The following is a 25874-nucleotide window of genomic DNA, read 5'->3' on the forward strand; positions in this document are numbered from 1 at the left end:
GATGGCTCCCTATCACCATCACCATCTCTGGTTCATCATCAGCTCATCAGAACAGGCACGAAGCAGGATAATCACACATACTTCACTCCTACAGGTGTGCTTGTCACACTCGATGTCACTCCACTCCAGGAAGCATATTAAAATGCCAATGATTGTAAGTTGCTTTATATTACATTATACCAAGCATAGGGCTAAGTATGATATACTCTAATTTTAAAAGAAATAATTTCTCAAGTTTGGTCCTTTAATTTTTATTAGTAAGGAATTATTTGCACCATACTTTACAGATACCTGAGATATTTATGGGTCAGTGGATCATGGCACCTTGCTATTGTTGATAACCATTGGCCTACAGAAAACTGAAACCTCATAATGTATGCACATTACAAGACTGCCCAATACCCTCTTTACTGTTCCCCTCAGTCGTCTCTAAACCACTGCTGCTTCTTCACTTGTCACTCCCTGGCTCTACTGAATAAGAGATGTCAAATATACCATACCATTCTGCACGTCTCTGGTTTCAACTCTGCTATCCCTGCCGACCTTTTCTCCTTTATCTGTGATCTCATACCTGTTAGCCAGTATGCTGCCAAAGACTGCTGAAGTCATCTTAAAAAGAATCGAGTCAACTTGAAAAGGCTCCAAAGATGAGACAATTTAAGCATCAATATGACTATTGAATGCAGTGGATTGACGTACATTAGATATGTTTAAATCCATATGTTCATAGAGATATTAAACAATAGCAACAACAACTCAATTTGTCACAATTAGATGATGCAAAGGAACGAATTTGTTACTTTGAAAACCAGTCAATAAAGAACCAAGCATTTATTTTTCCCTTCCTTTATGAACCGTACCTCAAGATGACAAAACAGTTGACAAGAAGAAGCTTCACTTCGTAGAAATACCCCAGCTAATACATGAGTAAAGTATGAGGAAATCAGAATATCATTATACTGTGAACTTTACTAAATTAATGGATCTAGGCAATTATCATCAGTAGCTACTAACATAACAAAAAGAGACAAAAGAGTTGCTCCTTGATAGAAATACACTGTACCATTTATGATGGGGTCTTGCCCCCCAAATCTAACTGGAGAAAATGTACAATGAATAATTACAACAAAAGAAGAAAGAAAAAGAAATAAGGAATGTGACGATTCAGAGAGACTTAGAGGTATTTAAACTAATTATAAGGTATTGGCCTTATTGTGATTCTCTTTCAAATAAATTGTAAGGGAGTGAGAGAATGTAGAAATTTTTTTTTTTTTTTTGCGGTACACGGGCCTCTCACTGTTGTGGCCTCTCCCGTTGCAGAGCGCAGGCCCAGTGGCCATGGCTCACGGACCCAGCTGCTCTGCGGCATGTGGGATCTTCCCGGACCGGGGCACGAACCCGTGTCCCCTGCATTGGCAGGCGGACTCTCAACCACTGCGCCACCAGGGAAGCCCTAGAAATTTGAATACTGACTGAATATTTTATTATATTAGGGTATTATTATTATTAATTTTAGGTATGATGTTACAGTTATGATAAAAGAGTTCTTATTTGAAATTTGGGAGGGATAAAACTTCCCAATTTTCAACAATATTTCTTCTAAAAGATTATAACTTTCCTTTCCTACTAGTTAAATGATAACCTATCTGATAGAAATTAATATGGTTAATCTGAAGAGTACAATAATATATCAATTCTGGGATTCACAAATTTAAAAAAATGCTTATCTCCCTTGGGCCTGGGACAACCAACTCTCTACACAAAGGCTCTAAATCAGTAATTAATTCTTAACCTTTTCAGAGATGTAGACCTCGTTGAGAGTCTCGTGAAAATTATGGATATTCTTTCCCCCCAAAATGCACATGTGTACACAGCACTTTTTGTATAAAAATTTAGGGAGTTTGTAGACTCCCCTTGAAATCCAATTTGGACATAGGGTAAGAACTTCTTCTCTAGGCCACATTTGCTTGGCAAGCTTAGAAAAGAAAAATAATATGAAGTAACTATTATATGCTAGAAAGCTACTGTATGTTAAATACTGATGCAATATTAGTTATTTTTACATAGATTATCTTATAATAAATAATATAACAAATAATAAATATCAATATCAATAATTCATTAAATTAAGATTGATGAAGAAACTGAATAATTTATTCACAGTCACACTAGCTATTATATATATAGTAAGTGTCATTGTTGGTCAAACAAACTCCATGTTATAGACCATATTTCTATAAGGTCAAATGAACAGAGCAAGTTAGTCATTTCAATAAATCAAGGAAATTTTATAGAGGAAAATAATTAGTCAAACCAATTGCTTGGTATTCTGTGTATAGAGCCAGCAGCTGACTTGCTGAACTTTTAAACTCTGTTTGCATTCTGTAGACATAGCCTAACCTAGGGAGCTACCCCAGTGTATTGCATTTTCCTTACCAGCAGCAGTTTAAATGTTGTGTTAAGGGTGAATGAAGTAACCAAAAATTCAGTTTGCATTGTGTACGTGTACCATTGCCAAAATAAAACAATTTGGGAACGATTAAAATAGTAGCACAACAGTCATAGGGATTGATGTTTTAATGAATGAAAATACATTTTCTAGATACTTTCAATAGGCTTCTTTAGTGTAATAAGAAATATCATTGGCACACGATTCATCATGAAGTCCATGTTTTTCTGTACAAATTATTCCGTATGTAGTATTCATTCAATTCCATCTGAGAGGAGATGTTTTAATTTTCTGTCTCCCAGTAATTTTTAGGAAAATGGAAATCAGATGTGCATAGAGAGAAATCCATAGTGGAACTTAAGAATTACATCTTCAAAAGTATCATCTAAATGTTGGCTTTGAATTGAGGTAGCTTTAAGTATTTAAATGGAATAGTTGAAGAAATATGACAAAGGCAAAAAACCCAAAAACTTGGAATCAGAAGTCACAGCTTTGTATTTCAGCTCTGCCACATACTACTTGGATATCCTTGGATTAAAAACTTCCCTCTCTTGGTTTTTGTTTTCTCATCTGTAAATTGAGAATGATGATATTAACTCTGGCCATACTTAACTTTTTTAGCCTTGTGAGGAACAAAGCAAATCAGAGAGTCTATATAAAAGTGCTTTAAAATGTTCATGCATATTCAAGAATAGAGAGATTAGTTCAGTGAATTATCATATACCTATCATCCAAATTCAACTATTATCAAGGTTTTGCAATATTTACAAATCCTAGACATGATACCATTTCACCTCAAACTTAAACATGCACCTGTAAAAATTTGACCATTTTCTTACATTACCATTATGCCATTATCACCTAATAAAATTAACAGTAATTTTTGGCCATCTACTACCCTGTTCATAATAAAATTTCCCAGGTTTCCTAAAAAATTCTTCTTATGGTTGGTTGGTTTGAGTCAGGATTCAAACAAGGTCCCTATGTGACACTGGTCACAGAATCCATTCTATAGAATGCCTCTTGTTTGGATTTTTCTGTTTGCTTCCTATGGCATCCTTTAACCTGTTTCTCTGGCTCCCATAATTCCTATAAAAAAAATTTAGCACTGGAGTTTAATTATATTTATGTTCAGCACTTTTTGGACAAGAATCTTCATAGGTTTTACTGTGTATTTCATATTTATCACTTATGCAGGGATGCAGTGTGGATTTTCCATGGGTTCAGGTGATTACAACCTAATCTCACGTCAAAAAACAATTCCCAATGACTTTTCATTTAGTGTTGCCTTTTTTTGTGATCTTTGCCTAAATCAATAACTTAATTAGAAGTTTCAAAAGGGTCAATTTAAAAAAGTTCTATTACTTTCCCTGACACATATTAGCTGAGCTTTTAGTGTAAGGAAGAACTTTACCTCTTCAACTAGGTATTTGACTGCCCAGAAATACGGTTTGTAAAGGATGGTAGGATAAATGCTTAAATTGTTCTATCTAAATTATCTATTGTAGTATAGCAAATCACCTGAAAATTTAGTGGCTTAAGCCAACAACCATTTTTATGCTCTGAGTCAACAATTTGGGCTAGATTGAACTGGGCAGTTCTGCTGGTCTTGCCCAGGGTCACTAATGTGGCTGTAGTTATCTGGTGGCACACCAGTAGTTTGGTGGTGCTATGGTGTCTGAATGGTCAAATCACATGTCTGGTGGGGGCCTTAGTTCTCCTCAAGGCTTCTTAAGTAGGCTAGCTCAAGTGAGCTCACATTATGGTCTCAGGCTTCCAAATGCAGCCAAAAAAAGAACAAGCTGAAATGTGCAAGCACTTCTTATGCATCTGCTTGCATCACATTTGCAAATGCTACATTGGCCACAGCAAGTCACATGGCCTTGCCCAGATTCAAGGAAAGGAGGAAAGAAGAAAGAAACTCTTATTTCTTGATTGGAGGAGCAGCAAAATGACATTTCAAAAGGGCATGCAAACAAGAATGGGATGGTTTTACTATGGCCATCTCTGCAAATAATCTGCCACAATTTCTAATGGCCAGTTTCAGAGTTGTAAATTGGTGCCAGTTTACTTCTAATGGACTCCAGTAAGTAGTGGTTTTCTTTTTATCTGTTTGTTGGCTTTTTTTGTTGCTTTTTTTTTTTTTTTTACTTATATTTTTAACATGATTATGAACTCACGGGACTTTACCTATTCAAACATATTTGAAGTGTTTTGGTTATAATTTTATTTTACTCCCAAATTGTCCCACTTTGGGCCAGTAGAATGTCCTTCATGTTGGCGCCTGTGTCTTTTTTGACATAATGCCTTTACTTTTGGATGACTTCTTTTTTTCTGGGCACATAGGAAATCCTTGCTTCTCTTGTATATTTCTTGCCCCAAATCTGGAATTGGCTATTCCTCCAAGAAACTCTGATTCTGGATACAAGTTATACTCATTGATGTTGAATTGTCATTGCCTCTAGGCTTTTTCAGTCAACAGCATTTGGAAATATTTTGCTCTATAATACAATATAATATAATAGTTATAATATAATTATAATATAATTGTAATATAATATAATTATATTATATTATATAATAATTAATAATTAGAGAGCAAAATAATGCATTCATGTTGAGATTTCAAATTTAGCATTTGGGGATCATAAAAGTGCTTTATTTGTATGGTAAAGTATTCTACAAAAGTGCTATCATAATTTATATGCATCCAAATAAAAGCATCTTTACCTCCATTTTCAGGGATACTATTATCTCTCACCCAGTGGAAAGAAAAAAACAATGCTCTGTTTGGCATGTGGGCAATCCATGAGAGCAGAGAAGAGACTGAAACAGTTGCTTCCAGGGCTGCCATTCCTCTGTGCCTCAGGCTCCGAGACCCAGAAGCCCTTCTCACAAGGACCTTTCAAGGTCATAGATGTGGCCAGAGTATGTAACGATCTGAGCTCTGCTAATACATGTGTGGCATCAGTTTGGAAACTTTGATACATTCATTACTTGCCTTGCACTCAAGTTCATCTCCACTCATCCAATTCATCTTTCGTTGATGCACCTTTACCATTCCACCTGCATTGATTTCCTTTTCCCCACTGTAACTTAAAATACATTATCTATTAATAGTTCGATATACTCTTTGAAGTTAATTGGGCTCTTCTGCAGCTTTAATCATCTCCTGACACCTTGCACTACTCCCCGTGTTGCTTTTAGATGAGGAAGTAACTGCAAATCTTTACTTAGTGGAGTAGCTTTTTGCCTATATCCACAGGGTAAACTCCTTTTTTCCTAGTATTTTCAGGACTAATTTGATCTGTTGTTGTTAATGACTCTTCAGGTTGGGTGCCTGAATTCATGCATTCATGTCTAATACTATTTTTTTTTTATAGCTCACGGAGAAAATAATCTCTGCTGCTTTCTTGTGATCTTAATTTAAAATGGCACCATTTAAAAAATCCTTTCCTTCAAGTTTAGAAGTGAGAAGAGCTAAGAGGAACTTACACAACTGTATAAAAAGGAGCAATTCCTTAGGGGAGGGAACCTTCCACCTGCTGTGCTCTTCAGGGCTTGCGGGTCTTATTCCCAGGTCACTGTCCTCTCTCCCCTAAACCTGACACACATTGCAGAAGAGCAGGGTAGTTGCAGTTGCAATAAACATCAACTGAAACAATAACTGAGCGAAAAGGGGAGTCAGTCCTCTGGGAAAGCCTGCAGGCATTTGGCTTTGCTTTGGTGACAGTAGGGTTGTGTTAAGGAGGTGGGGATGAGCTGATCGGAAAGAATCCCCAGTGTTAAAGCACCTTGGACACAACTTCTCCCTCAGGGCAGCTTCCTGAGTAGCAATGAAAAGGAAAAGGTGAAGCGTGTTGTTCACCACCCTCATTATCATGTGGTTAAGGCTACACTCATTCCCCTCCTCATTCATCAATATCTGCCACCATAGGATGGCATCATCCTAAAGTTAAAAATTAAGAGAATATCTTTACTACTAGTGTCCATTACTTCAACCCCAGGCTCTCTCTGGCCCTGGCATCCTTCTTCCCCATCTCCTGTCCAGGGGAAGGCAAAGTAGAAAACAGGAGAAGGCCAGAAACACAAGCCAGAGGCCCAAAGTCACCTAGAGACTCAGTGACAGGGCTGGGAAGAGAACTGAGGAGTTCGGACCCAATGTCCCTCCCACTACAGCACCTAATACTTTCAGCATATGAAGTGAACATTTCAAAATTTAGATGCCACACCCATGTACACACACAAATCAAGAGGCTGAAGTATAACAAAATAATAAAACTAAAAGAAAAAAAGTTTGAGTTGATCTATGTTGTTGTTCTTTTAAAAAAAATCAGGCTGATTTATCTTCTTATAAGGCTGAAAACACTTTAAGTTATTATGAAGAACGTCTGTTATCTTTACGGATGAAGACCTGCACGCAAGTTGTATCTCATAGTGGCATGGCGGTTACTCACCAGAAGGCAGTGAAAATACTTGCATACAAAAATGGAGACGGATATCGAAATGGGAAGTTAATTGTGGCTGGAACATTCCCCATGGTAAGTGGCTATCACTTAAATGCTTCTCGAATCATCAGAGGTAATGATCATGGTGATTTCTCTGACAAGAAAAAAAGCAGTGAGATTGAGTGACAAATATCCCTGGCCAGTTTTACCAATTTAAGCTGCTGAGATCAAGATCTCTGTTTTCTTTAAGATGTTATTTTCGATTGTATTTCTTCAGATACAGACTTAGAAAAATGAGAAACAGAAAGCCTTTTTTGCCTTCCTTCCCCTTCCAGCTTCAAGTTGTATGTCAGCTCAGTATCCTAAGAGATACCACCTCCTTTATCATCTGGAGAATCGGAGCACTAATTTGTTGATAGGGGGTTTCATTTCATTTTCAAATTGGAGAGGCAGGAGTTGCGCTATGAGGGAACATGTGATTTCTGTCTTAGAGGCTGCTCCCCACAGCCATGGGAAGGGAGGAGAGTCCCCAGGGCCCAAACCCAGCCTTGTCCTTCCCTTGCATGATGGTTGTCTTGTGTCTGTACATTCTGGCCAATACCTTTAACAACATATTTTACAAGCAATGTTAAATATATGGAGTTACCCTGGAGGCTTCCTTGCAAATACACACACACATAATCGTTCACTCACCCCTCTGAGTACGAATAGATTTTTTATTAAGATATTGTTGTTCAATGGACTAAGCAAAGGACAAAAGTTAGTGACTCCAGAATTCACCCTGGGACCCTGGCTTTTGTGGTCTTGGGCAAAAATATTAACCTTTCAGCCTGATTTCCCATCTGCCAAATGGAAGTAATAATGTGTCAGTTCTTGGTTTAAAAGTCAAGTACTCATTTATTTTAAAACAGTTCATCTGAAGTGTTAGAATAATTTTATTCATTCTTAAAGCACACAATTGAAAGTGGATTTCTAGGTTTACACTTCTTTGGAAATAAATACTCTGATGATAAAATGTATTAACATACAATAGCTGCTGTGTTAAATTTTTGGAGCTAAGAATTTTCACAGCTGGATTGGACTAATTTGTGAGATTATGTAGGACAATCCAATATCAAAAATCATCTCTAATCAAAGATCAAGTTGGTGGCTATTGCTTTCTATTTTCTCAAATTAAAGGATTTTCTCAGAGTTCTAAATTAACACACTTGTCGTGATTATTCTCAGTTCTACCACTATTTCTTCTCAGTTCCTTATAGTCTGTGTTTTTTAGCTGCTTGCAGAATGCACGGAACAACTTGGTCTTGCCAGAGCAGCCTCCAAAGTATATACCAAAGATGGAACCACAATCCTTTCCTTGTGGGATTTGGTTTTATGGGCTCTTGATAAATCTTTTATCCAGAGAGACTCTGAGGGACAAAAGGAAGAGGCAGCCCCTGTCGGAACAAAAGAGACACCTGTTAAAAGTATGGAAGGTTGGTTACATTCTACAGGATTTAGCTGATTCTACTTATGTTTGATCATATGAAAGTTAAGTGTAATTCTTGCATTCAGTCACCCCTTCGAGAGTTAAAAAAATCATAGGAAGCTACTCATATGAAATTCTCATAATGTTTTTACCTTGCAGAATAATAAGAAAAAATTTTTAATGTAAATTTGATTTCAGCCCCAAAACATTCAATAAATTGCCTAGAATTTATGAAACATGTTTGACAATTTAGCTACTTTATGCAACATGAGCAGGTTCTGTTCTTAAATTCAGAACCAAAACCAACTGGAGACCGCTTAAGAAAGTGGGACTAGATCAATGCAAATCTCTTCCTACTATTAGAAGAGAAGGTGTCCTCTCTACACCTCCTGTCCTCCAACTCCCCTCCCCCATCTCCACTGCTCCTATGAACTCCCAGAAGCTACAACAAATGAACCCCTATCACAGCTCCTAGTGCATTGTGTTATAATTATCTGTCTACATCTTTGTGCGTTTCATTAGACTAGGTACAACTTAAGGGCAGGGCCTGTGCCCCCAACAACAATTTGGTAAATGAAAAAGAGTCTTGCTAGCAGTGATTCAGCGGTTGTCTCAGGTTTCCATTGTTGTGTTGCGAGGCATGGTTTAGAGGTTAAGAATCTGTGTTTTGGGGGCTTCCCTGGTGGCGCAGTGGTTGAGAGTCCGCCTGCCGATGCAGGGGACACAGGTTCGTGCCCCAGTCTGGGAAGATCCCACATGCCGCGGAGCGGCTGGGCCCGTGAGCCATGGCCGCTGAGCCTGTGCGTCCGGAGCCTGTGCTCCGCAACGGGAGAAGCCACAACAGTGAGAGGCCCGCGTACAGCAAAAAAAAAAAAAAAAAAGAATCTGTGTTTTGGAGCTGAAAATACCAGGGTTCAGCTCCTACCTGTCACTTGTTAGATGAATGATCGTGGGTACTCTCTGTACCTCAGTTCCCTCATTTGTAAAATGAGGACACTAACAGTCACGTGAATATATACTAGTTCAGTCTTCATAAATATGAATGTGTATTCATAAGAATATATATGAATATGAATATATATGCATATGAATATATATCACTTAGATTAATGCCTGGTTGATACTTAGCAATTTCATAATATTAGTTATCATTATTGTGTGTAGGATTAAGTAGGAAAAACCCACTCCTTCCTGTGTGTCTCTCCTTCATTCTCATACTACTATCCCATTCACAACGCTTCTGACACCAGACCTGTGGGGTTTTTTCCCACACCAACTCCCACACCATCTAGCTGGATGTCCTACAATTTAACTCAATTCTGACACTACCTACCTGGAGATAAGGTCAGATCCCACAGGTTAAGGGCCCAGTCTCACAACAATGCTTCCCACTCACCCCATTTCAGAGGTCCAGACCTGTGCTTCTGACTGAGTGGCTATAAATTGGCTCCCTCCTCAGGTTCAATTAATTTGCTAGAGCATCTCACAGAACTCAAGAAAACTGTTTACTTACTGTTTACCCATTTATTATAAAAGGATATGGTAAAGGATACAGATGAAAATCCAGATGAAAGAGAAGCATAGGGTAAGGTACGTGGGAAAGGGCGTGAAGATTCCGTGTTTTCTCTGACACTCCACTCTCCCAGCATCTCCATGGGTTCACCAAACCAGCTTTCTGAACCGTGTACTTTTGGGATTTTTATGGAGACTTCATCCTGTAGGCATGATTGATCATCAACTCCATTTCTAGTCCCTCTCTGGAGAATGGGGAGTAGGGTTGAAAATTCCAAGTTTCTAATCATGGCTTGGACTTTCTGGTGACCAGCCCCCATTCAGGAGCCCACCAAGATTCATCTCATTAGAACAAAAGACACTGCTAGCACCCAGGAAATTCTAAAGAATTTAGGAGCTCTGTGTCAGGAATTAGAACAAAAGATGCCCCTAAGGCTCTTTACCACTTAGGAAATTACAAGAATTTTAGGAGCTCTGTGTCAGGAACTGGGGGCAGAGACCAATATATTTTTCTATTATTTTAGAATGATATTATTTGTTTGGTTTTCTAATGAGTTTTAGAAAGTAATTATGTGAATATTTAATGCCTAGCTGATCACTAAAGCATATAATTCTGCCTTTATTTGGCATGTGGAATATCTGATCTCCAGGTTCTGGAAGACTTAAAATTTCAAACATTCTTCTTTCACATTCTTATTTAAAACCTGCTTGGAGGTAATGTTATTCATGCAGGTCTACCAAGAGGGTATAGCCATCCCTTCCCCTCATATTCTAAAGGTTATCCTTGAATCAGGCAGGGGAATTAGCTGGCTGTCCCCTTTACTGAATCATAACTTGGAGTTATGACATCAGTTTGCATTGAGGAAATTAAAAGAAACAGGCATCAATCAAAAACTCAGTGTCATGTTTACTATAAAGGCGGTGGTTAAAGGCACTGGCTCTGGAAGCAGATGGCCTTGATTCTAATTCTGGCTCTGCCCCCACCTGGCTATGTGACTAAATCTCAGTTACTGTACAAAAGAGGAGTGGACCTACCTCAGAGTATCATTTTGAGAATTATATACAATAAAGTATATAGAGGTCTTAGTAAAATGCCCAGCACATAGTAAGTTCTCAATATGTATTAATTATATAGTAGGATACTGTTTGCTGTATCACAAATAACCCCTTTATGAAGACCCTGAAATAAATTTCTCTAAGATCTCAGGACCAGGAAAGTTGTATCTTGAGGAATTTATCTCTCTCTTTCAGCCATGTGTATCTTCAAATGTTTTTCTCTTTGCTTTAGCCACAAGGATTCTCAGCGCCCAAATAGTGCTTTATCTCCAGCAAATAAAAACAGTGTGGTATTCATGTCTAGTATCATAATGATGATAAAAATATTATCTAGCATTTTTTGGATGCTTCCACAATTAACTAGACCAAATATTATTCTAAACACTTTCCTTTTTATAATCATCCCAACAGCAGAATGAGATAGATACTATTAATCATTTAATTGATGAGTTATCTGAAGCACCTTATCTCTGGCTTTGGTCTAGTCCTATACTCCTTTCCCCCTTCCTTGCTTTTTTTTCTCTTTATTTTATCCCTTTTCAGAGTAGATATTTTGGTAATCTACCTCATATTTTTTTCATAACTAGATAAAGTGTAAGAAAGAAATTAAAATATATATTTACAATAAGATTTGTTTAAATTATTTAGTTGCATATGAAGTTTCTGATCAAATTTATGTATTTGCATCTGGTTTTGGCATTAACCTGTTTAAATCAAGTCATTAATGAAGAATGAAATATTTTGAATAAACAAGTGAATTCAGCAAGCAAATTTATTCATTATTCTTTGAACAATAGTAAATGTGTCATTTGTTTCCCAGGAACCGTAAGAATGAAAGTGAAAACCAAATTATTTCCAAAGTCTGTGACATCTGATAGTTTGGATGATATAGATAAGTCTTTGCTCACCCTCATACTCAGAAATCCTATTGCCATCTGGGTATCTTGTGGTGAACCATTTCTAAGTCCGAATGGTAAGTGTTTTGTTTTTGCTTTCTTTCAAGCAAGTGCATAAAGAGAGAGAGAAATACATTTTTTGTCACCATAAGAAAATCAATTAAATGTGTATAATGTCAACATAATAACATCACATTTATGCAAAGAACGGGAGGTTCATCAATTAAGGTGTGCACAAGGATAGCTATACTCCTATATTTGCACAATTGCCTGTTTTTTTCTTACTGGAATGGAGTATTCTGCATGGAAAGTGTCTAATTTCATTGATAAAGAGATCCTTGGTCTATAAGACTGAGAATAATGATATACATTAGAAAATAAAAAATGAGTTTAATTCACACTGAAGACGACCTGTCTGCACATTTTCATTTTTAAGAATTGCACCCTTTAGGCAGTAGGTGGATGTTTAAAAAAATGAATGGTTCCAAGGAAGGCTTTCATCACCTCCAAATAGTTTGTGGAAATAGAAAATGAAATATGGCGATTACATATGGTAAATCTATATCATAAAACAGCACTGTTCTTCTTTTTCCCCCTCCATTCCATAAAGAAATGCCTTAAGCCCTGTCATCTTTCAAATGAAGTTTCTTTCAATGACCCTTACCTTTTAATTACTTGTTTCTAATTGAATCTGTTTCTTGGAGCAGAAAGTTCTTTATAAATGATTGGCTTGCATGATAAATTACTGTTGATAAGAAGAATGCAAGATAAAATATCATGTATTTTTTTAATTCTAGCTTTGAAGAAAGCAGAAAAAATAGAAAAACAGAACTGGCTAAAAAAGGACAAAATTTTGGCTGATCTAGACACTATGAAACACAAGCTGAGACAGTTAAAAGTCAGTATGAGCTAAATCAAGTATAACCATGTTTAATTCTAAATGTAACCTTAATTTGCTGGTAGTTTTTTTTTACCATTAGATACCAGATGTTTAACTGAATATTATATATTGTGTTACAAAAGTCACTTGAGCAAGTCTGAAACCTATTAATATATCTTTTCAGTACTGATTTTATATTTGTAAATTTTATATTAAAATGAATATCACATGATTTATATATACATTTTTAAAATTTGGAGGATGTGTGGATCATATAACCACCCTACTGGTTTTGAAACAATTCCTGAACTGACATTTTATGGACTTTGGAATTAGTCATTAAACAAAACTTTCTGTTATTTCCTAGGTATTGCTTGGGAAGAAGTTTTGTTAAATAATCTGAGTGAGGAAGTACTAAATTCTTCAAAGATTAGTGTCTTTATCACAGAAGGGAGCTATCTTGTTATGCGGCATAAGATATGTTATTCATAGACAAAGTGATTGATTGACAATATTTGTCCTCTTCTTCCATTCTCCTTGTCACAGAATCTTAAGTTCCTGATCTTATATTATTCCCAGCACTTCAGACACCAAATGATTCTTTGGGGAATAAGTATGTTATGGACTTTAGTCTGGGAAGGAATACATTTCAGGCTCTGTAACTGCCATAGCAGGATTTCAGCTCCTGAGTATCTGTACTGTCTGGTGTCAGAAACATGTGAATCTTACTTCAATAAATAAGACAATTAGTCCTAAGTGCACTAGACAGCACTCTGGGTTGAAATGGCTATTTTTCAGTTTTTACCAAAAGAATTATTGGGCCTAACTGAAAAGCATCTATTACTATTGCTAACCTCTACTACTCCAACTACTTGACACTTTCACTTGAATGTCCCATAGGCATGTCCAAAACTGAAGTTAACACGTCACCATATAGTGACCATACCACCATTTCATTTCATATCTTACCACACCAATGCCTCCTTCATTTCTTCTGTGGGCATTACCACAATCCACTCAGGTGTTCCATCTCAAGGAGCTGGGAGGCATCCTTGGCATCTCCCACTCTCACTATCTCTAAGCAAATATCAGTAAGTCTTGTTGCTTTGAATCTGTTTTTTCAAATGAATTCTAAGGGTCTTGATTCCTGCTGTCATTATCCAAGTTCAAGCTATCGTCATCTATTCTTTGGGTTACTGGGTCAGCTTTCTAACTGGTCTCCCTGCCTCCAGTCTTGACAGTAGTTTCCATCCTGTTCATAATGGTGACATTCTGGAATGGGAGTGATCATGAAAAAATGCAAAGGTGTTATGGTACTCCAGGCATAAAACCTTTCAAAGCTCTTATTATCTTTATGGCAAAAGTGAAACTCCTTAATGTCATCCTTCATGATCTGGTTCTCTGGAAACTTCTCCCTCCCCTTACTTACTCATCTCTACCCATTTGGACTTTTTTTTCAGTCCCCCAGACTTATCATGTGCTTTCTTAACTCTGAGCTTTTGAAACAGTTCAGTTCCCTCTGCCTCAAACTTTTCTCCTATTCTCTTGTATGGCTTCTCATTATTTACTTTTCAGCTTACTCGTTATTTCTCCTAAAAGTCTTCCCTAACATTCTAAGTCAGGAGTAGTGTGGTTTGTCATACCCTTAACTTCCCCAGATAGCACTTATCACTTTATTATACATACCTGATCATATGACTGTCTCTCCTATGTTACATTATAAATTCTATACCCTTCTAATTTGTTCTCTGAATAGTTGTAGAATTATTTAATTAAAGAATAAATGGAATTTCAACCATCCACTCCAATGAGCTTTCTAAGCTCTATTTCTTTATCAAATTAAATCAATAGAAAGTAACATATTAAAAATAACACCTGGCAGAGCTGCTTTTACTGAATTCTGATTTTATATTATGTCTTTAGCTTTTATTATAATTAACTATTAAAAAGGTATTTTAAAGTTCAGTTGGCATCGTCCACAATATCACTGTAGAAAACAGTCTTTTTAGTCAGATGGTGTCCATTATGGGGAAATCCATTAATGCGGTTTCTCTTAAAAGTTAGTACTAAGATAAATCTTGTCTCTACTGCTAAACTGTTATGTTTTCTGCTATTAAATGTGAATTCATTGCTAACGTATAAAATACCTACTGTGAGGATGGTCTTTTCTAGTTGCTGGGATTAGGAGGAGAAATAATAGCAAGTTTAAATTCAGTAAACTGCAGTCCATGTTGGATTGTGAGCTTCTGTTTTTTTTTCTTTTTTTTAAATTCAATCATTTTATCATTTTTTTAACATCTTTATCGGAGTATAATTGCTTTACAATGTTGTGTTAGTTTCTGCTGTATAACAAAGTGAATCAGCTACACGTATACATGTATCCCCATATCCCCTCCCTCTTGAATCTCCCTCCCACCCCTCTAGGTGGTCACAAAGCACCAAGCTGATCTCCCTGTGCTATGCAGCTGCTTCCCACATATATGGAAAATGCAATAAGAAAATAAAAAGTAATTTATTCAATACATTTTTGTTTTGTTTCTATTTGTTATTCTTACCTACATAAATGATAGTTTATTATGAAAATCTTTTGTGATGATATTATATCCCTTTATAAAAGTTAGAGTGCAAATGCTTTCATCTTCTTAAGACCATTAGAAACAAGTTGACAGAAAACAATAATGCATATGTTTTTTGCTCTTTCTTATATTCAAATCCTGGCTCTTTAACAGTATAAATGATAAACTATTGGAGAACTGTCTTTAGTTGAGCAAAATTTTAGTGTTCAAAATGCATTATAAATAAAACATTTATTGAGATATTATCCACAAGAATTTATGTGGATAAATTAATAAATTAATGTTGTCTGTACATTATGAATAGAGTCAACTGAAAACTATATTTGGCATAAATTTGTGTTATGTATTTTTCTGGTGCCACTGTGCTCTTCTCCAAAACACGTTGCCTAATGGCATTGTCACTGTAACTCATTGGCTGTTAATTCAGTTATGTTTTCTCCATAACCATAAATTGCATATGAATGTTTATTAGGTACACAGAGTTCTGATTTCCCTGAAAAGTCATTTCTGCCACCTATTTTTATTGCTGGATCTATTTCCACAAACTTGAGCTTTAAGAGCACAAATGCATTATCCTCTACAAATACTGAGTTATTTTCAAAAGGTTTTGTTCATAGTCACGGTATGAAAACCTGCACATTATAAGTCTACTGGCAACAAAATTAGGACTTAACGTCATTTCAGTATTTCTATTATTTTATCCACTTAAGTGTTACTTTCTCAAAATAGCCTTTTCTGACACTTCAGACTAGGTCAGCAACCTGTTTTACATGCTTTTACACACCCTGTACTTCCATGGTGCAACACAGTTACAATCAGTTATTGGTGTAATCATTTCCTTGACATTTGCCTTCCTTACCGAAGTGAAAGCCTTTGAGGCAAGGACTTAGTCTCGAACATGTTTGTATTTGCACCATCCAGCACAATGCCTGACTCATACCTGGTGTTCAACATAGGTTTCTAGAAGGAACATCCAAGAGAAAACATTATTTGTACTTAAGAAGTTTCGAGATCAGTCTGAGACTCAGTGCTCAGTATATCTTCAACCCAGAAAAAGAAAACTATTTAATAAGTGTGACCTTTAAACCTTTTTATAATGATTTAAAGTGGTCTAGCTGAAAGAATGCATAAATTCAAATCACCACACTTATTAACTTATGCCTGTGATTCTTTAGAATACACCATTCTGATAAATATTTTCTCTTACCACAGCTTCTTAAGAGCCCAGAGGACACAGCAGAGGTGTCAGAAACTAATCGTGTTCGCAGGGTATTATTAGATAGAAAAAAAAAGGCCTCCTGTCTCTTGGGTTAATATTATTTTAGAAATACTTAATCCCCAGGCTGCTAAACTAATTGTGGGGGAAAGGCTTATTATTAGTGAAGAGAACAAAACATATGTTCCATGACTGGAAGAGATGATGGGCTATATAGGTCATGGATTCTATTTGACTAAATTACCGCTGAACCATATCGTGGATGAGAGGTTGGGGCCAGTGTGGAAGTCAGCGTGTTATCTTTCTTTTCCATCTGTACACTGAGTATGCATATCCTGGCTATTTAAAGCCTCAAGCTCCCGTATGAAGAGACATTGTTAGATCTTATTACCTTAGGCATCTTTGCTTTTATGATATATTTAGTATTTTACCCTCTGCTCCCAAGTGAAATGATTTATGCATGGAAAGCCAAACCAATTTATTTGAAATCGGAAAGCCTATCATCAGAAACATTTCCAGAGACTTCTTTCCCCAGGGCGGCGGGTAGCAGCATGTCAGCCAGCCACCATGGTTCCCAACAAAAGCCCTGTGCAGCCGGTGGTAGTGGAAGGAGGCTGGACTAAGCAGACTCAAGAGGAAATTAAACTCATGGACCTTATAAGACATAGAGAGGTATGATCTTTAGGACTCCAGACATTAAAGACTCAGGCTCTTTTATAAGCTTTTAAAAGTACAGTACTGAATTTTTAAATTATGCTATTAATATATTCTCGGCATCTGGTCAGTAATGACCACATAAGCATATGCCAAGCATTGAGTTGGCATTTGGAGAGTAACTATCTAAGACACAGCCAGCTCATATGAAAGTCTGTTTTGTTTGAATGGAGACCAGAAATTATGACCTTAGCAAAGAAGAGAAAAAGGCCCAGTGGATATGTACAAAGGTAATTATAATAAATGTAGTCAAGTTGAGCCTTATGGCTTCATTGCTCATCACTCCTAAGGGTATGTCTCAATATGTAAAAAGAGGAAGGAGCAAAATACTAATTTCAATGGAGACATTCAGAAGTGAGGAATTCAAAAAGCAGTTTCAATCCAATTGATTAATCAGACAGGATTGCCAGACATAAAAAAGTCGAGAAGAGAAAGGTCAGCTGTTGAGAGAGGATTGGGGATAGAGAGACCTGGGAAAACTTTTGCTTTGTGAAGTTTTTCATCAAAATGATGTGTTCTTATTTAATAGGGTTTCTCAAATCATGAAATGTGTTCAATCTAAATCTTAGGCGTGTGCCCAAGTCAAGGTTACTAGAAAAAAGAAATTGACATTGCTAGAAATATGACTTCTTGCCAAGCTAAGAAGGATAAATCACTGACCAGGGAATGAATGCAAAGCATTGAACTAGGACATGCTTGAAGTAGGATGAAAAGCTGCCTGGCAGGGATCTGGCAGAATATAAAGGTGGCTGCTGTATTTTAAAAGAGAGTAAAGATTTAAACAATAGTCATGTACATTCCCTTAAGCATTTCTTGGTTAAAGGAAATGATGCTGTGATTCTAATCAAAAACTCATTTGTTAGACGCAGAGAAATCACTCAGTAGGAGAAACGCCATGCAAAAATCCAAAAACATATCTCTATTTATTTCTCCAAATTATAAATGAAAGTTAAGTGCTTTGCCAAAATAAGTGCCTTATTATTACTACTCTAATGATTATTATTGCTTACAGTGATGCATTGAAGCAAGGGGAATTTACAGAAGAGTCAGTGATAGGAGAGGGTAATGTAATTCCTAAATCTTTTTTCAGTATGATGCACAATTATAAGATATTTCTTTCAGCATATTCTACACACACACACACACACACACACACTAAACAGACAATTCTCTAACCATGGCATTCTCTGGGCTTTTCTTAACAGGCACAGCTTTCTGAAGTCCAAGAACTGCAATCCAAGAGAAATTCTCCAACTGCACCTAAATGTATATCATTTAAGAGGAGCAGCTTGTATAAGCAACCCAATGCAAAACGAGTGTGGATCTACCTAAATGGAGGCAGACCTGAAGATGGCACTTATGCCCGGGGCAAAACTATTTCAGAGGTAAACCTAGTGTGAAAGGAGAGTGTTTTATAGGCCTGTTTTCAAATTCCAGCTCTGACATTTATAGATTGTTAGGTCAGGCAAATTATTTTACCTCTCTAAATCTCATTTTCTCATCTCTAAAATGGGAGTAATACTTTCCTCACAGGGTGGAGTCCAATGCTGTCTGACATAATGTGTGCATCAGAATATGACACTTGGCCGGCAGAGAACAATGACAATTAAACTCATTGCACCCAAGTTTAGAGTAAATCTAAACTTTAAGATAACTTAAAATAGTTTTCCTGTTCCATTTTAAACCTAGTTCACAAAAGAGTGATTATTCACTGGATATGTTCCCCGTGGGGAAAACAACAGTATTCACTAGAGGAAATCTATCATATTCTTGTCACCCAGATTCCTGGAACTATGGCAAACTTTCCACTTTCCAGAATTAAAACATTGACTAAAGAAAAGATCAGTAGCAGTCATTTATTGTTTGCAGTATCAATGATACAATTCTAAAAGTTGACATTTTGTCTTAGTCTTTAAATGAAAACTTTAGGTACCTAATAAATGGATTTTGGTAGAATTTTTAAAAGTCTTATTTGTTGCAGTGATATCTTATAATAGTTGTTTGGCTTTATTATTTGTGAAATGTTTTTATAATTTTTGCTGGGACAAGGGGAAGTCACATAAAGGTGAGATGTTGGTTGGAGATGGAGGGAAAGGCAAGACAGTGCAACAGGCAGGCCTGGAGGAGTTCATGGAGGCTGATGGGGGCATCTAGAGTGGCAGGGGCACCTCAGAGGAGTTGTGCCCCTGAAGCTTGGTGATTTCAAAGTGTGATGGAGACCACTCCTCTTTGACAAGGACTTTGGATAAGAATTGTGAAAGCAATTGCATCTCAGAAGTTGACAACCGATTTGCTGTATTTGAGAAAGAAGAGAGAAAAATGCAGACAATAAATTCAAAACTAGGAATACAAGTAAAGGAACTTCATACACATGGGGAAGAAAAAGGAAAGTGATTTTTTAAAATGAGTGAAACTTCTTCAGGAGAGAACACCCTAGAACAGTTTCTATAACAAACCTGAAATGTTTCTTCCTTGCTGGTTTCTTTGAAAATCACGGAGTTTATATTGCAAATGTTAAGTCTTAAGATGCATGTAACCATTGCAACTAGAACTGATACATTAGTGAGGGAATATGAAATGATTAATAAATAAAAAGTAGAGCAGGGACGAGGATTAAAGATAGCCTGTCAGACTCAGGATAGCAAAAACTTACCATAACTTTTACAAAAATTACATATACCTGGTGAAAGAATGACTTTTTGATTTATGTGACTCTCATGTAACATATAAAAGGCATGCCATACATATTATTCCATGATCATATAATTTTTTATGAACTTTGTACATAAAGGGCACTGTGCTAGATGCTGTAAAGTATTATCCTAATTTATGTGTGTGAAAAGAGTTTGAAAACTTTATAGTGCAGTATAATTGACAGGTTAACCTCAGTAGTAATGGTAGCAATAGGAGGAATAAAATGACACATGATCTATGTTCTCATTAAATTCATACTTCCAACTGGCAAAACATTTGAAAATATATCAAGCTTTACTTAGGTTTATAGAGAAATTGGCACTCTCATGTCGATGGAAGTAAAACTTTTTGGAGGACCAGGTGGCTATACAAATCATAAGAAAATGCACTTCTAGAACCTTATCCCAAGGATATTTTCATGAATTTATGCAAAGTTTGTTTGGTAAGAATAATTATCATGGGGCTATTTATAACATAGATAGATTAGAAAGAAACACTTATCAATAGGGAGTTGGTTAAATGAATTATAGTGTATAGGATGGAATATTATCATAATTAAAATCAACTTTAGAAAGAATGACAATAAAGATGTTCAAGATATACTAAATGAAAGAAGCATACTATAAAGTATGTAGAGTTAGATTCTATATACATGCATCCACATACCTAAAAGAAAAAGACTGGAAGGATTTTATTTTTGGAAGTGTTTATCGGATGGTCTTATTACTGGTGGCCTAATAAAGGTGGTATTTCTTTATTATGTGTTTTTCTTTGTGTTCCATATTTGGTTATGATGAACACAGATTGTAAGAAAAATTTGCTAAGGGAGCTGACCTTCCTCTTAGAGAAATACTAACAGCATATGATGAAGGTCAGGTTAGTAGTACATACAGGAAGTTCAGTAGGAGTTCAGAGGAGGGAACACTGGGCCCACCTGGGGCGAAGGAGAAAGGCTCTCCAGAGGACTCAACCAGGAGCTCTGACGGAACTTGAGAAATGGGTAAGATTCAACATTTAAGCAGAAAAAAACCATTAACAAGCATAAGGGGCATCACACACAGAGGTATGGGTGTTAGAATTCATAAACATATAAGTAGATGGTACCTGGACTGAGAATTAGGGAGAGATACAGACAACTGGAGAGACTGTTCAAAAGCATATAGGGTGGGGCTTCCCTGGTGGCGCAGTGGTTGAGAGTCCGCCTGCTGATGTAGAGGACACGGGTTCGTGCCCTGGTCCAGGAAGATCCCACATGCCGCGGAGCGGCTAGGCCCGTGAGCCATGGCCGCTGAGCCTGCGCGTCCGGAGCTTGTGCTCCGCAACGGGAGAGGTCACAACCGTGAGAGGCCCTCGTACCACAAAAAAAAAAAAAAGAAAAAAATGCATATAGGGTGGACACCACATACTCTCTGTGTAGTCTACTTGGGCTGCTATAACAAAATACCACAGACTGGGTGGCTCAGACAACAGAAATTTATTGCTCACACTTCTGGAGGCTGGAAAGTCCAAGATCAAGATGTCAGCAGGGTTGGCTTCTAATATGGACTCTTTTTCTGGGTGGCAGATGGCTGACTTCTCACCACTGTGTCCTCTCAGAGCCTTTCCTCTGAGCACATGTGGAGAGAGAGCTCTAGTGTCTTTTCAGCCTATGAGTTTGGGGAAGGACACAGTTCAGTCCATTACACTACCCCAGACTAAAGTGCATGAATGACTAGTTTGTCTCTGAATAAGGTAATGGCATAGTAAAACCAATGTTTTGGGGAGACTAATGTGGCCTCAGCGTGTAGAAAGCTACTTAGGCAATGTCTAGAAAGTTTTCTGCATATTATTTCTTCTTTTGCTTTATTTAAAAAATGTTCTTTCTAATCTCTTTCTTTCCCTTTTCCGTTTTGATTTTGATTTTAGGGATCCGAATGAGATTCTTTGTCATCAGTTAGAAATGTAACCTTTCAGGCTCTCAGGCTGTAAAGAAAAGTTCAGGAGAATGGACTGTGTGTGTGAAACAAATAAACAACAGGAAGAGTAGGGTTCATATTTTACTAGGGGAATCTGGCTAACAACACCAATTCCAGAGAAGCTCAGAGTTTCAATAGTTGGTACTTCTACCAGAAGGATGAGTAACAGAACGCATTTCAAGGTGCTTCACTCTACTTTCTGTAATGAAACCCCCAGATGGTATTTGAATCCCATCTAATGCAGGCTTTCCCTCAACTTCGTTCACTGCTGTGGCTATTCTGGATGATTTGACCACATTCTTCCTACCCAGTCTTTGAACATGGCTGGAGCAAACTCTCATCTCCAACTGGTGTAGGCTCATCTGTCATCAGTGCACCAAGGTGACGCCCTCTCTAGGGTTAGTGGCTCTTTCTTAAGGGCCATCATCTTTCTCTGATTTATGACTATCAGGGCCCCTCCTTCTATGGTCCTAAAGCATCTGTCTCCTCCCATCCCAGCAACCTCTCTCTGATTCTACAGAATCTCAAAAGCAATGTGTTCTCTCACAGCCAAGCACAGTTCTGAATGCATGAGTGGAAGCTGAAAGAATGAGAAACAGATTTTTTTGATTTGTAGAGGCAAGTACCTCATGTCGTCAGGGAATATGAAATAGGTCTGTGATGCCCACGTGTGCCACCCTGAGAGGACCTGGCCTATGAAAACTCACAAAAGAGATTGAAGAATTATGTATAGAACATTGTTCTTTTATTATGAGCTTTTGTTATTGCAAAAATTACAAACATTTAATTTATGTTACCCACTTTAAAGAAGGTACTTGAGTAAATTTAGATATATTTGAAAAACTGAGAATTAAGAATGTCATTAAAGGTCATAAGCTAACTAGATATTTTAGAACCTAATTGTACTGAAAATGCCTTTTTTTTTCAAATTTACTTTTAAAAGATTTTTGTAACCTCATTAACTGAGTCTCATGTAAATAGATCTTTGTGAACACCGAGTGAAATAACTACAGATTTAATTCATATTTTGTATTTGGTATATGTCATTATTAAATTATATTTATTTTCTGATTATAAACAGAAACACAATCTCTATAGACGAGTGACATTTTAGTGGTAAAGTAGGGGAAAGTATAAGAATTATCCTTATGTAGGATCTTTTCAAGCAACAGGAATTTCTCCCAGAGACATATCCTCACAATTCTAGGACAGCTCCCCACTGCTGCCAGGCCAGAGAGAAGCTCAGTTATCATACTCTCTGGCTGCCTTGGAGCAGAAAAAAATATAACTGCTATGGGCTGAATTGTGTGTCTCCATCTCCCACCCCCGGAATTCTTATGTTAAAGCGCTAACCCCCAATGTGATTGTATTTGGGGATAGAGCTTTTAGGAGGCAATTAAGGTTAAATGACCTTAAGGGTGGGGCCCTAACCTGATAAAATTTGTGGGTTTATAAGAAGAGAGAAAGAGCGATCTCTCTCTCTTCTCCCATCATATGAGGAAGGCAGCTGTCTGTAAGCCAGGAGGAGCTCTCACCAAAAACCAAATCAAACCACAGCTTGATCTTGACTTGCCAGCCTCCAGGACGGTGAGAAATAAATTTCCTTTGTTTAAGCCACTCAGTCTATGGTATTTGTTTTGGCAGCCCAAGCAGACTAAGATAGTGACTATTGTTATGGAAAATTTAGAAAAACTGCAAAACCATATGAAACATACGAATCTATTGTAATCACTATGAATTTTTTGATTATTTGAATAACATTTGTTCTGTTTTTGAATTATAAAACAACATACAGCCAGTGCATTAATATTAGAAAAAGGAAAAGCACCAAGAAGGAAATGAAAATTCTATCACCCACAAATAACCACAGTTATTAAAATTTTAGTAGATATATTCCTATGGTTTCTACATGGTTATTTATATATTTGTTTGCCATTGTGATCATAGTAGATCACATGGTATATATAATTTTGCAACCTGTGTTATTCGCCTAACAAACTGTTGTGACTTTTTGCCCACATAATTTAATATTCTTTAACAAAACATTATTTTCAATGGCATCATCATCTTCTATCAAATGGATGGATTATTACTTACTCATCCAGTTTTCTATTGTTTGCCATTTAGATTGTTTTTAATTTTTTGCTATCATAAAGCATGCTCCAATGAACATATCTATATATAAATCTGTATTTAATTTTCTGATTATTTCCCCCAGATAAATTCCTAGAAGAATTGCTAGGTAAAATTATGTAAATGTGCTTGAGAATTTTGATAGCTATCGCCAGCTTGTTTTCTAGGACCATTTCAGGAGTCGATGCTCCCACAAGTGGTGAATGAGAGTTCCCACTTACCTGCTATTTACATGAGTTATCAACAATGCTAATTGCCGTCACTTAGAAATATGTATTTGCATGTTGACAGGAGAGAATGTTATACCCATGCTTTAATTTATATGTCTTTAATTATTTGTAAAAGTGATTTTGAGTTGTTTTGCTTTGTTTTACCATTTATTAGTAATCTGTGGATTCCTGACAAATTCTTTCCTATTTTTCTGCTGGAAGCATTTTTCACACTGATATGAATCTTCTTTTTTTAAAGTAACAAGCCTACTATGTGTAACTTTGTCAGATTTATTGTAACAATTATCCAATTTGCCATTGTGTCTAGGAGATTTTTTAAGGTACAGAAATTAATATATTTTAAAAGTTTGTTCTTTGCTTTTCATGTTCCAATAGTATTTTACTATCTTTATGTCATATAAAGATTCATCTTAAGATTTTTATAATTGTGTCTTTCCCTTTTACTTTTTAAACTGTGTGAAACTTCCTTCTGGTGTAAAATTTGAGTGAAGCTATTTTGTCTGTTTTATTTATTGGCTTAAAATTATTATCTTAGCCCTACTTGCTGAATAATCTTTTTTGTTCTCCCCATTGAGTTGGAATACAAACTTTATAATATACTAAATTCTTATTAGCTTCTACTTTTAAGCTATTTAATACTTTTAGCATTACTATAGCTTTTTAATATATTTTAATATCTGATAGAAGTTGCCTATTGTTGTACTTTGTTTTCAGATTTTACTTGATTATCCTTGCCTGTTGATTTTTATAGATGAAGTTTGGAATTACATTTCAACACCCTAAAATCATCCTACAGGAGTTTTGACTGTAGTTATGTTAAGCTATTAATTACTTTCATAAGAATTGACACCTTTTACAATATTCAATCTTTGCAGCCAGATTGAATTCTGTGGCATTGTTTTATATACATATACTTCTTTTTTTGTCCTTCAGTAAAATTTTATAATTTTTTAAAAGGAAGGGCCTCACATTTTAAAATAATTGACATTCTGAGTTGGTTTGATGTTGGAATGAATTTACCTCCACTGTATTTTTTTAAATACTTTTTTTTTGGTGAACAACAAAAGACTACTGATGTTTTATAATTTATTTTGTGCTTGGCCACTTTATTAAGCATTCTTTTTGTTATTAATTTCTCATTCAATTTACATAAACTTCCCAAGAATGAAATCATATAAAGTTCACATGGTGATGATTTTGCCTACTCCTTTAGAAGAACTGTTTCTCTTATTCTGATTTTTTGTTTTATTGCATTGATTATAATCATAAAAGTAAATATTCCTAACGATGGAAAAAAAGAAGAAACAGCATGTTTTCCTCCCATGAATAGCTAGAAAGTTTGAATGCTTTGGTTTTTCTTTTCCTTGCCCATGTCCCTTTTTGGTGATGTTTTACATTTTTACTTTATTTTTTCTCTATGGAGACTTACCTTAAAATTTTAAATTCATTTATTTTCTGACCATTTTTATAACAGCTGTATCATGTTCTAGTGGTCTTACTGCTTAATATTAGTCACTTTATATTATGACTTTTCCATGGTGATGGAATTTCATTCATTTTTTAATAATCCAAAATGTATCTGAGTAATATGTTTTCTGAGTTTTTGTACACATAAGGATATCTTTTGTTTCCTGTAACCTAAGTAAT

General features: G+C 36.2%; 1 protein-coding gene across 1 annotated transcript in view; it reads left to right on the forward strand.

The window, feature by feature from the left end:
• Positions 1-25874, forward strand: part of LOC307055542 (doublecortin domain-containing protein 1-like) — a gene marked incomplete at both ends in the record, with an annotated part of 98890 nt that overhangs the window by 46708 nt on the left and 26308 nt on the right. The window contains 7 exons of the mRNA XM_079707773.1: positions 5192-5377; positions 6787-6990; positions 8171-8363; positions 11754-11906; positions 12627-12731; positions 17037-17173; positions 18421-18600. Coding sequence (XP_079563899.1) covers positions 5192-5377; positions 6787-6990; positions 8171-8363; positions 11754-11906; positions 12627-12731; positions 17037-17173; positions 18421-18600 — 1158 coding nt within the window. The remainder of the gene's footprint in view (positions 1-5191; positions 5378-6786; positions 6991-8170; positions 8364-11753; positions 11907-12626; positions 12732-17036; positions 17174-18420; positions 18601-25874) is intronic.

The sequence above is a fragment of the Hyperoodon ampullatus genome (assembly GCF_949752795.1).
Source record: "Hyperoodon ampullatus genome assembly, chromosome: 7".
NCBI classification, from domain to species: domain Eukaryota; kingdom Metazoa; phylum Chordata; class Mammalia; order Artiodactyla; family Ziphiidae; genus Hyperoodon; species Hyperoodon ampullatus.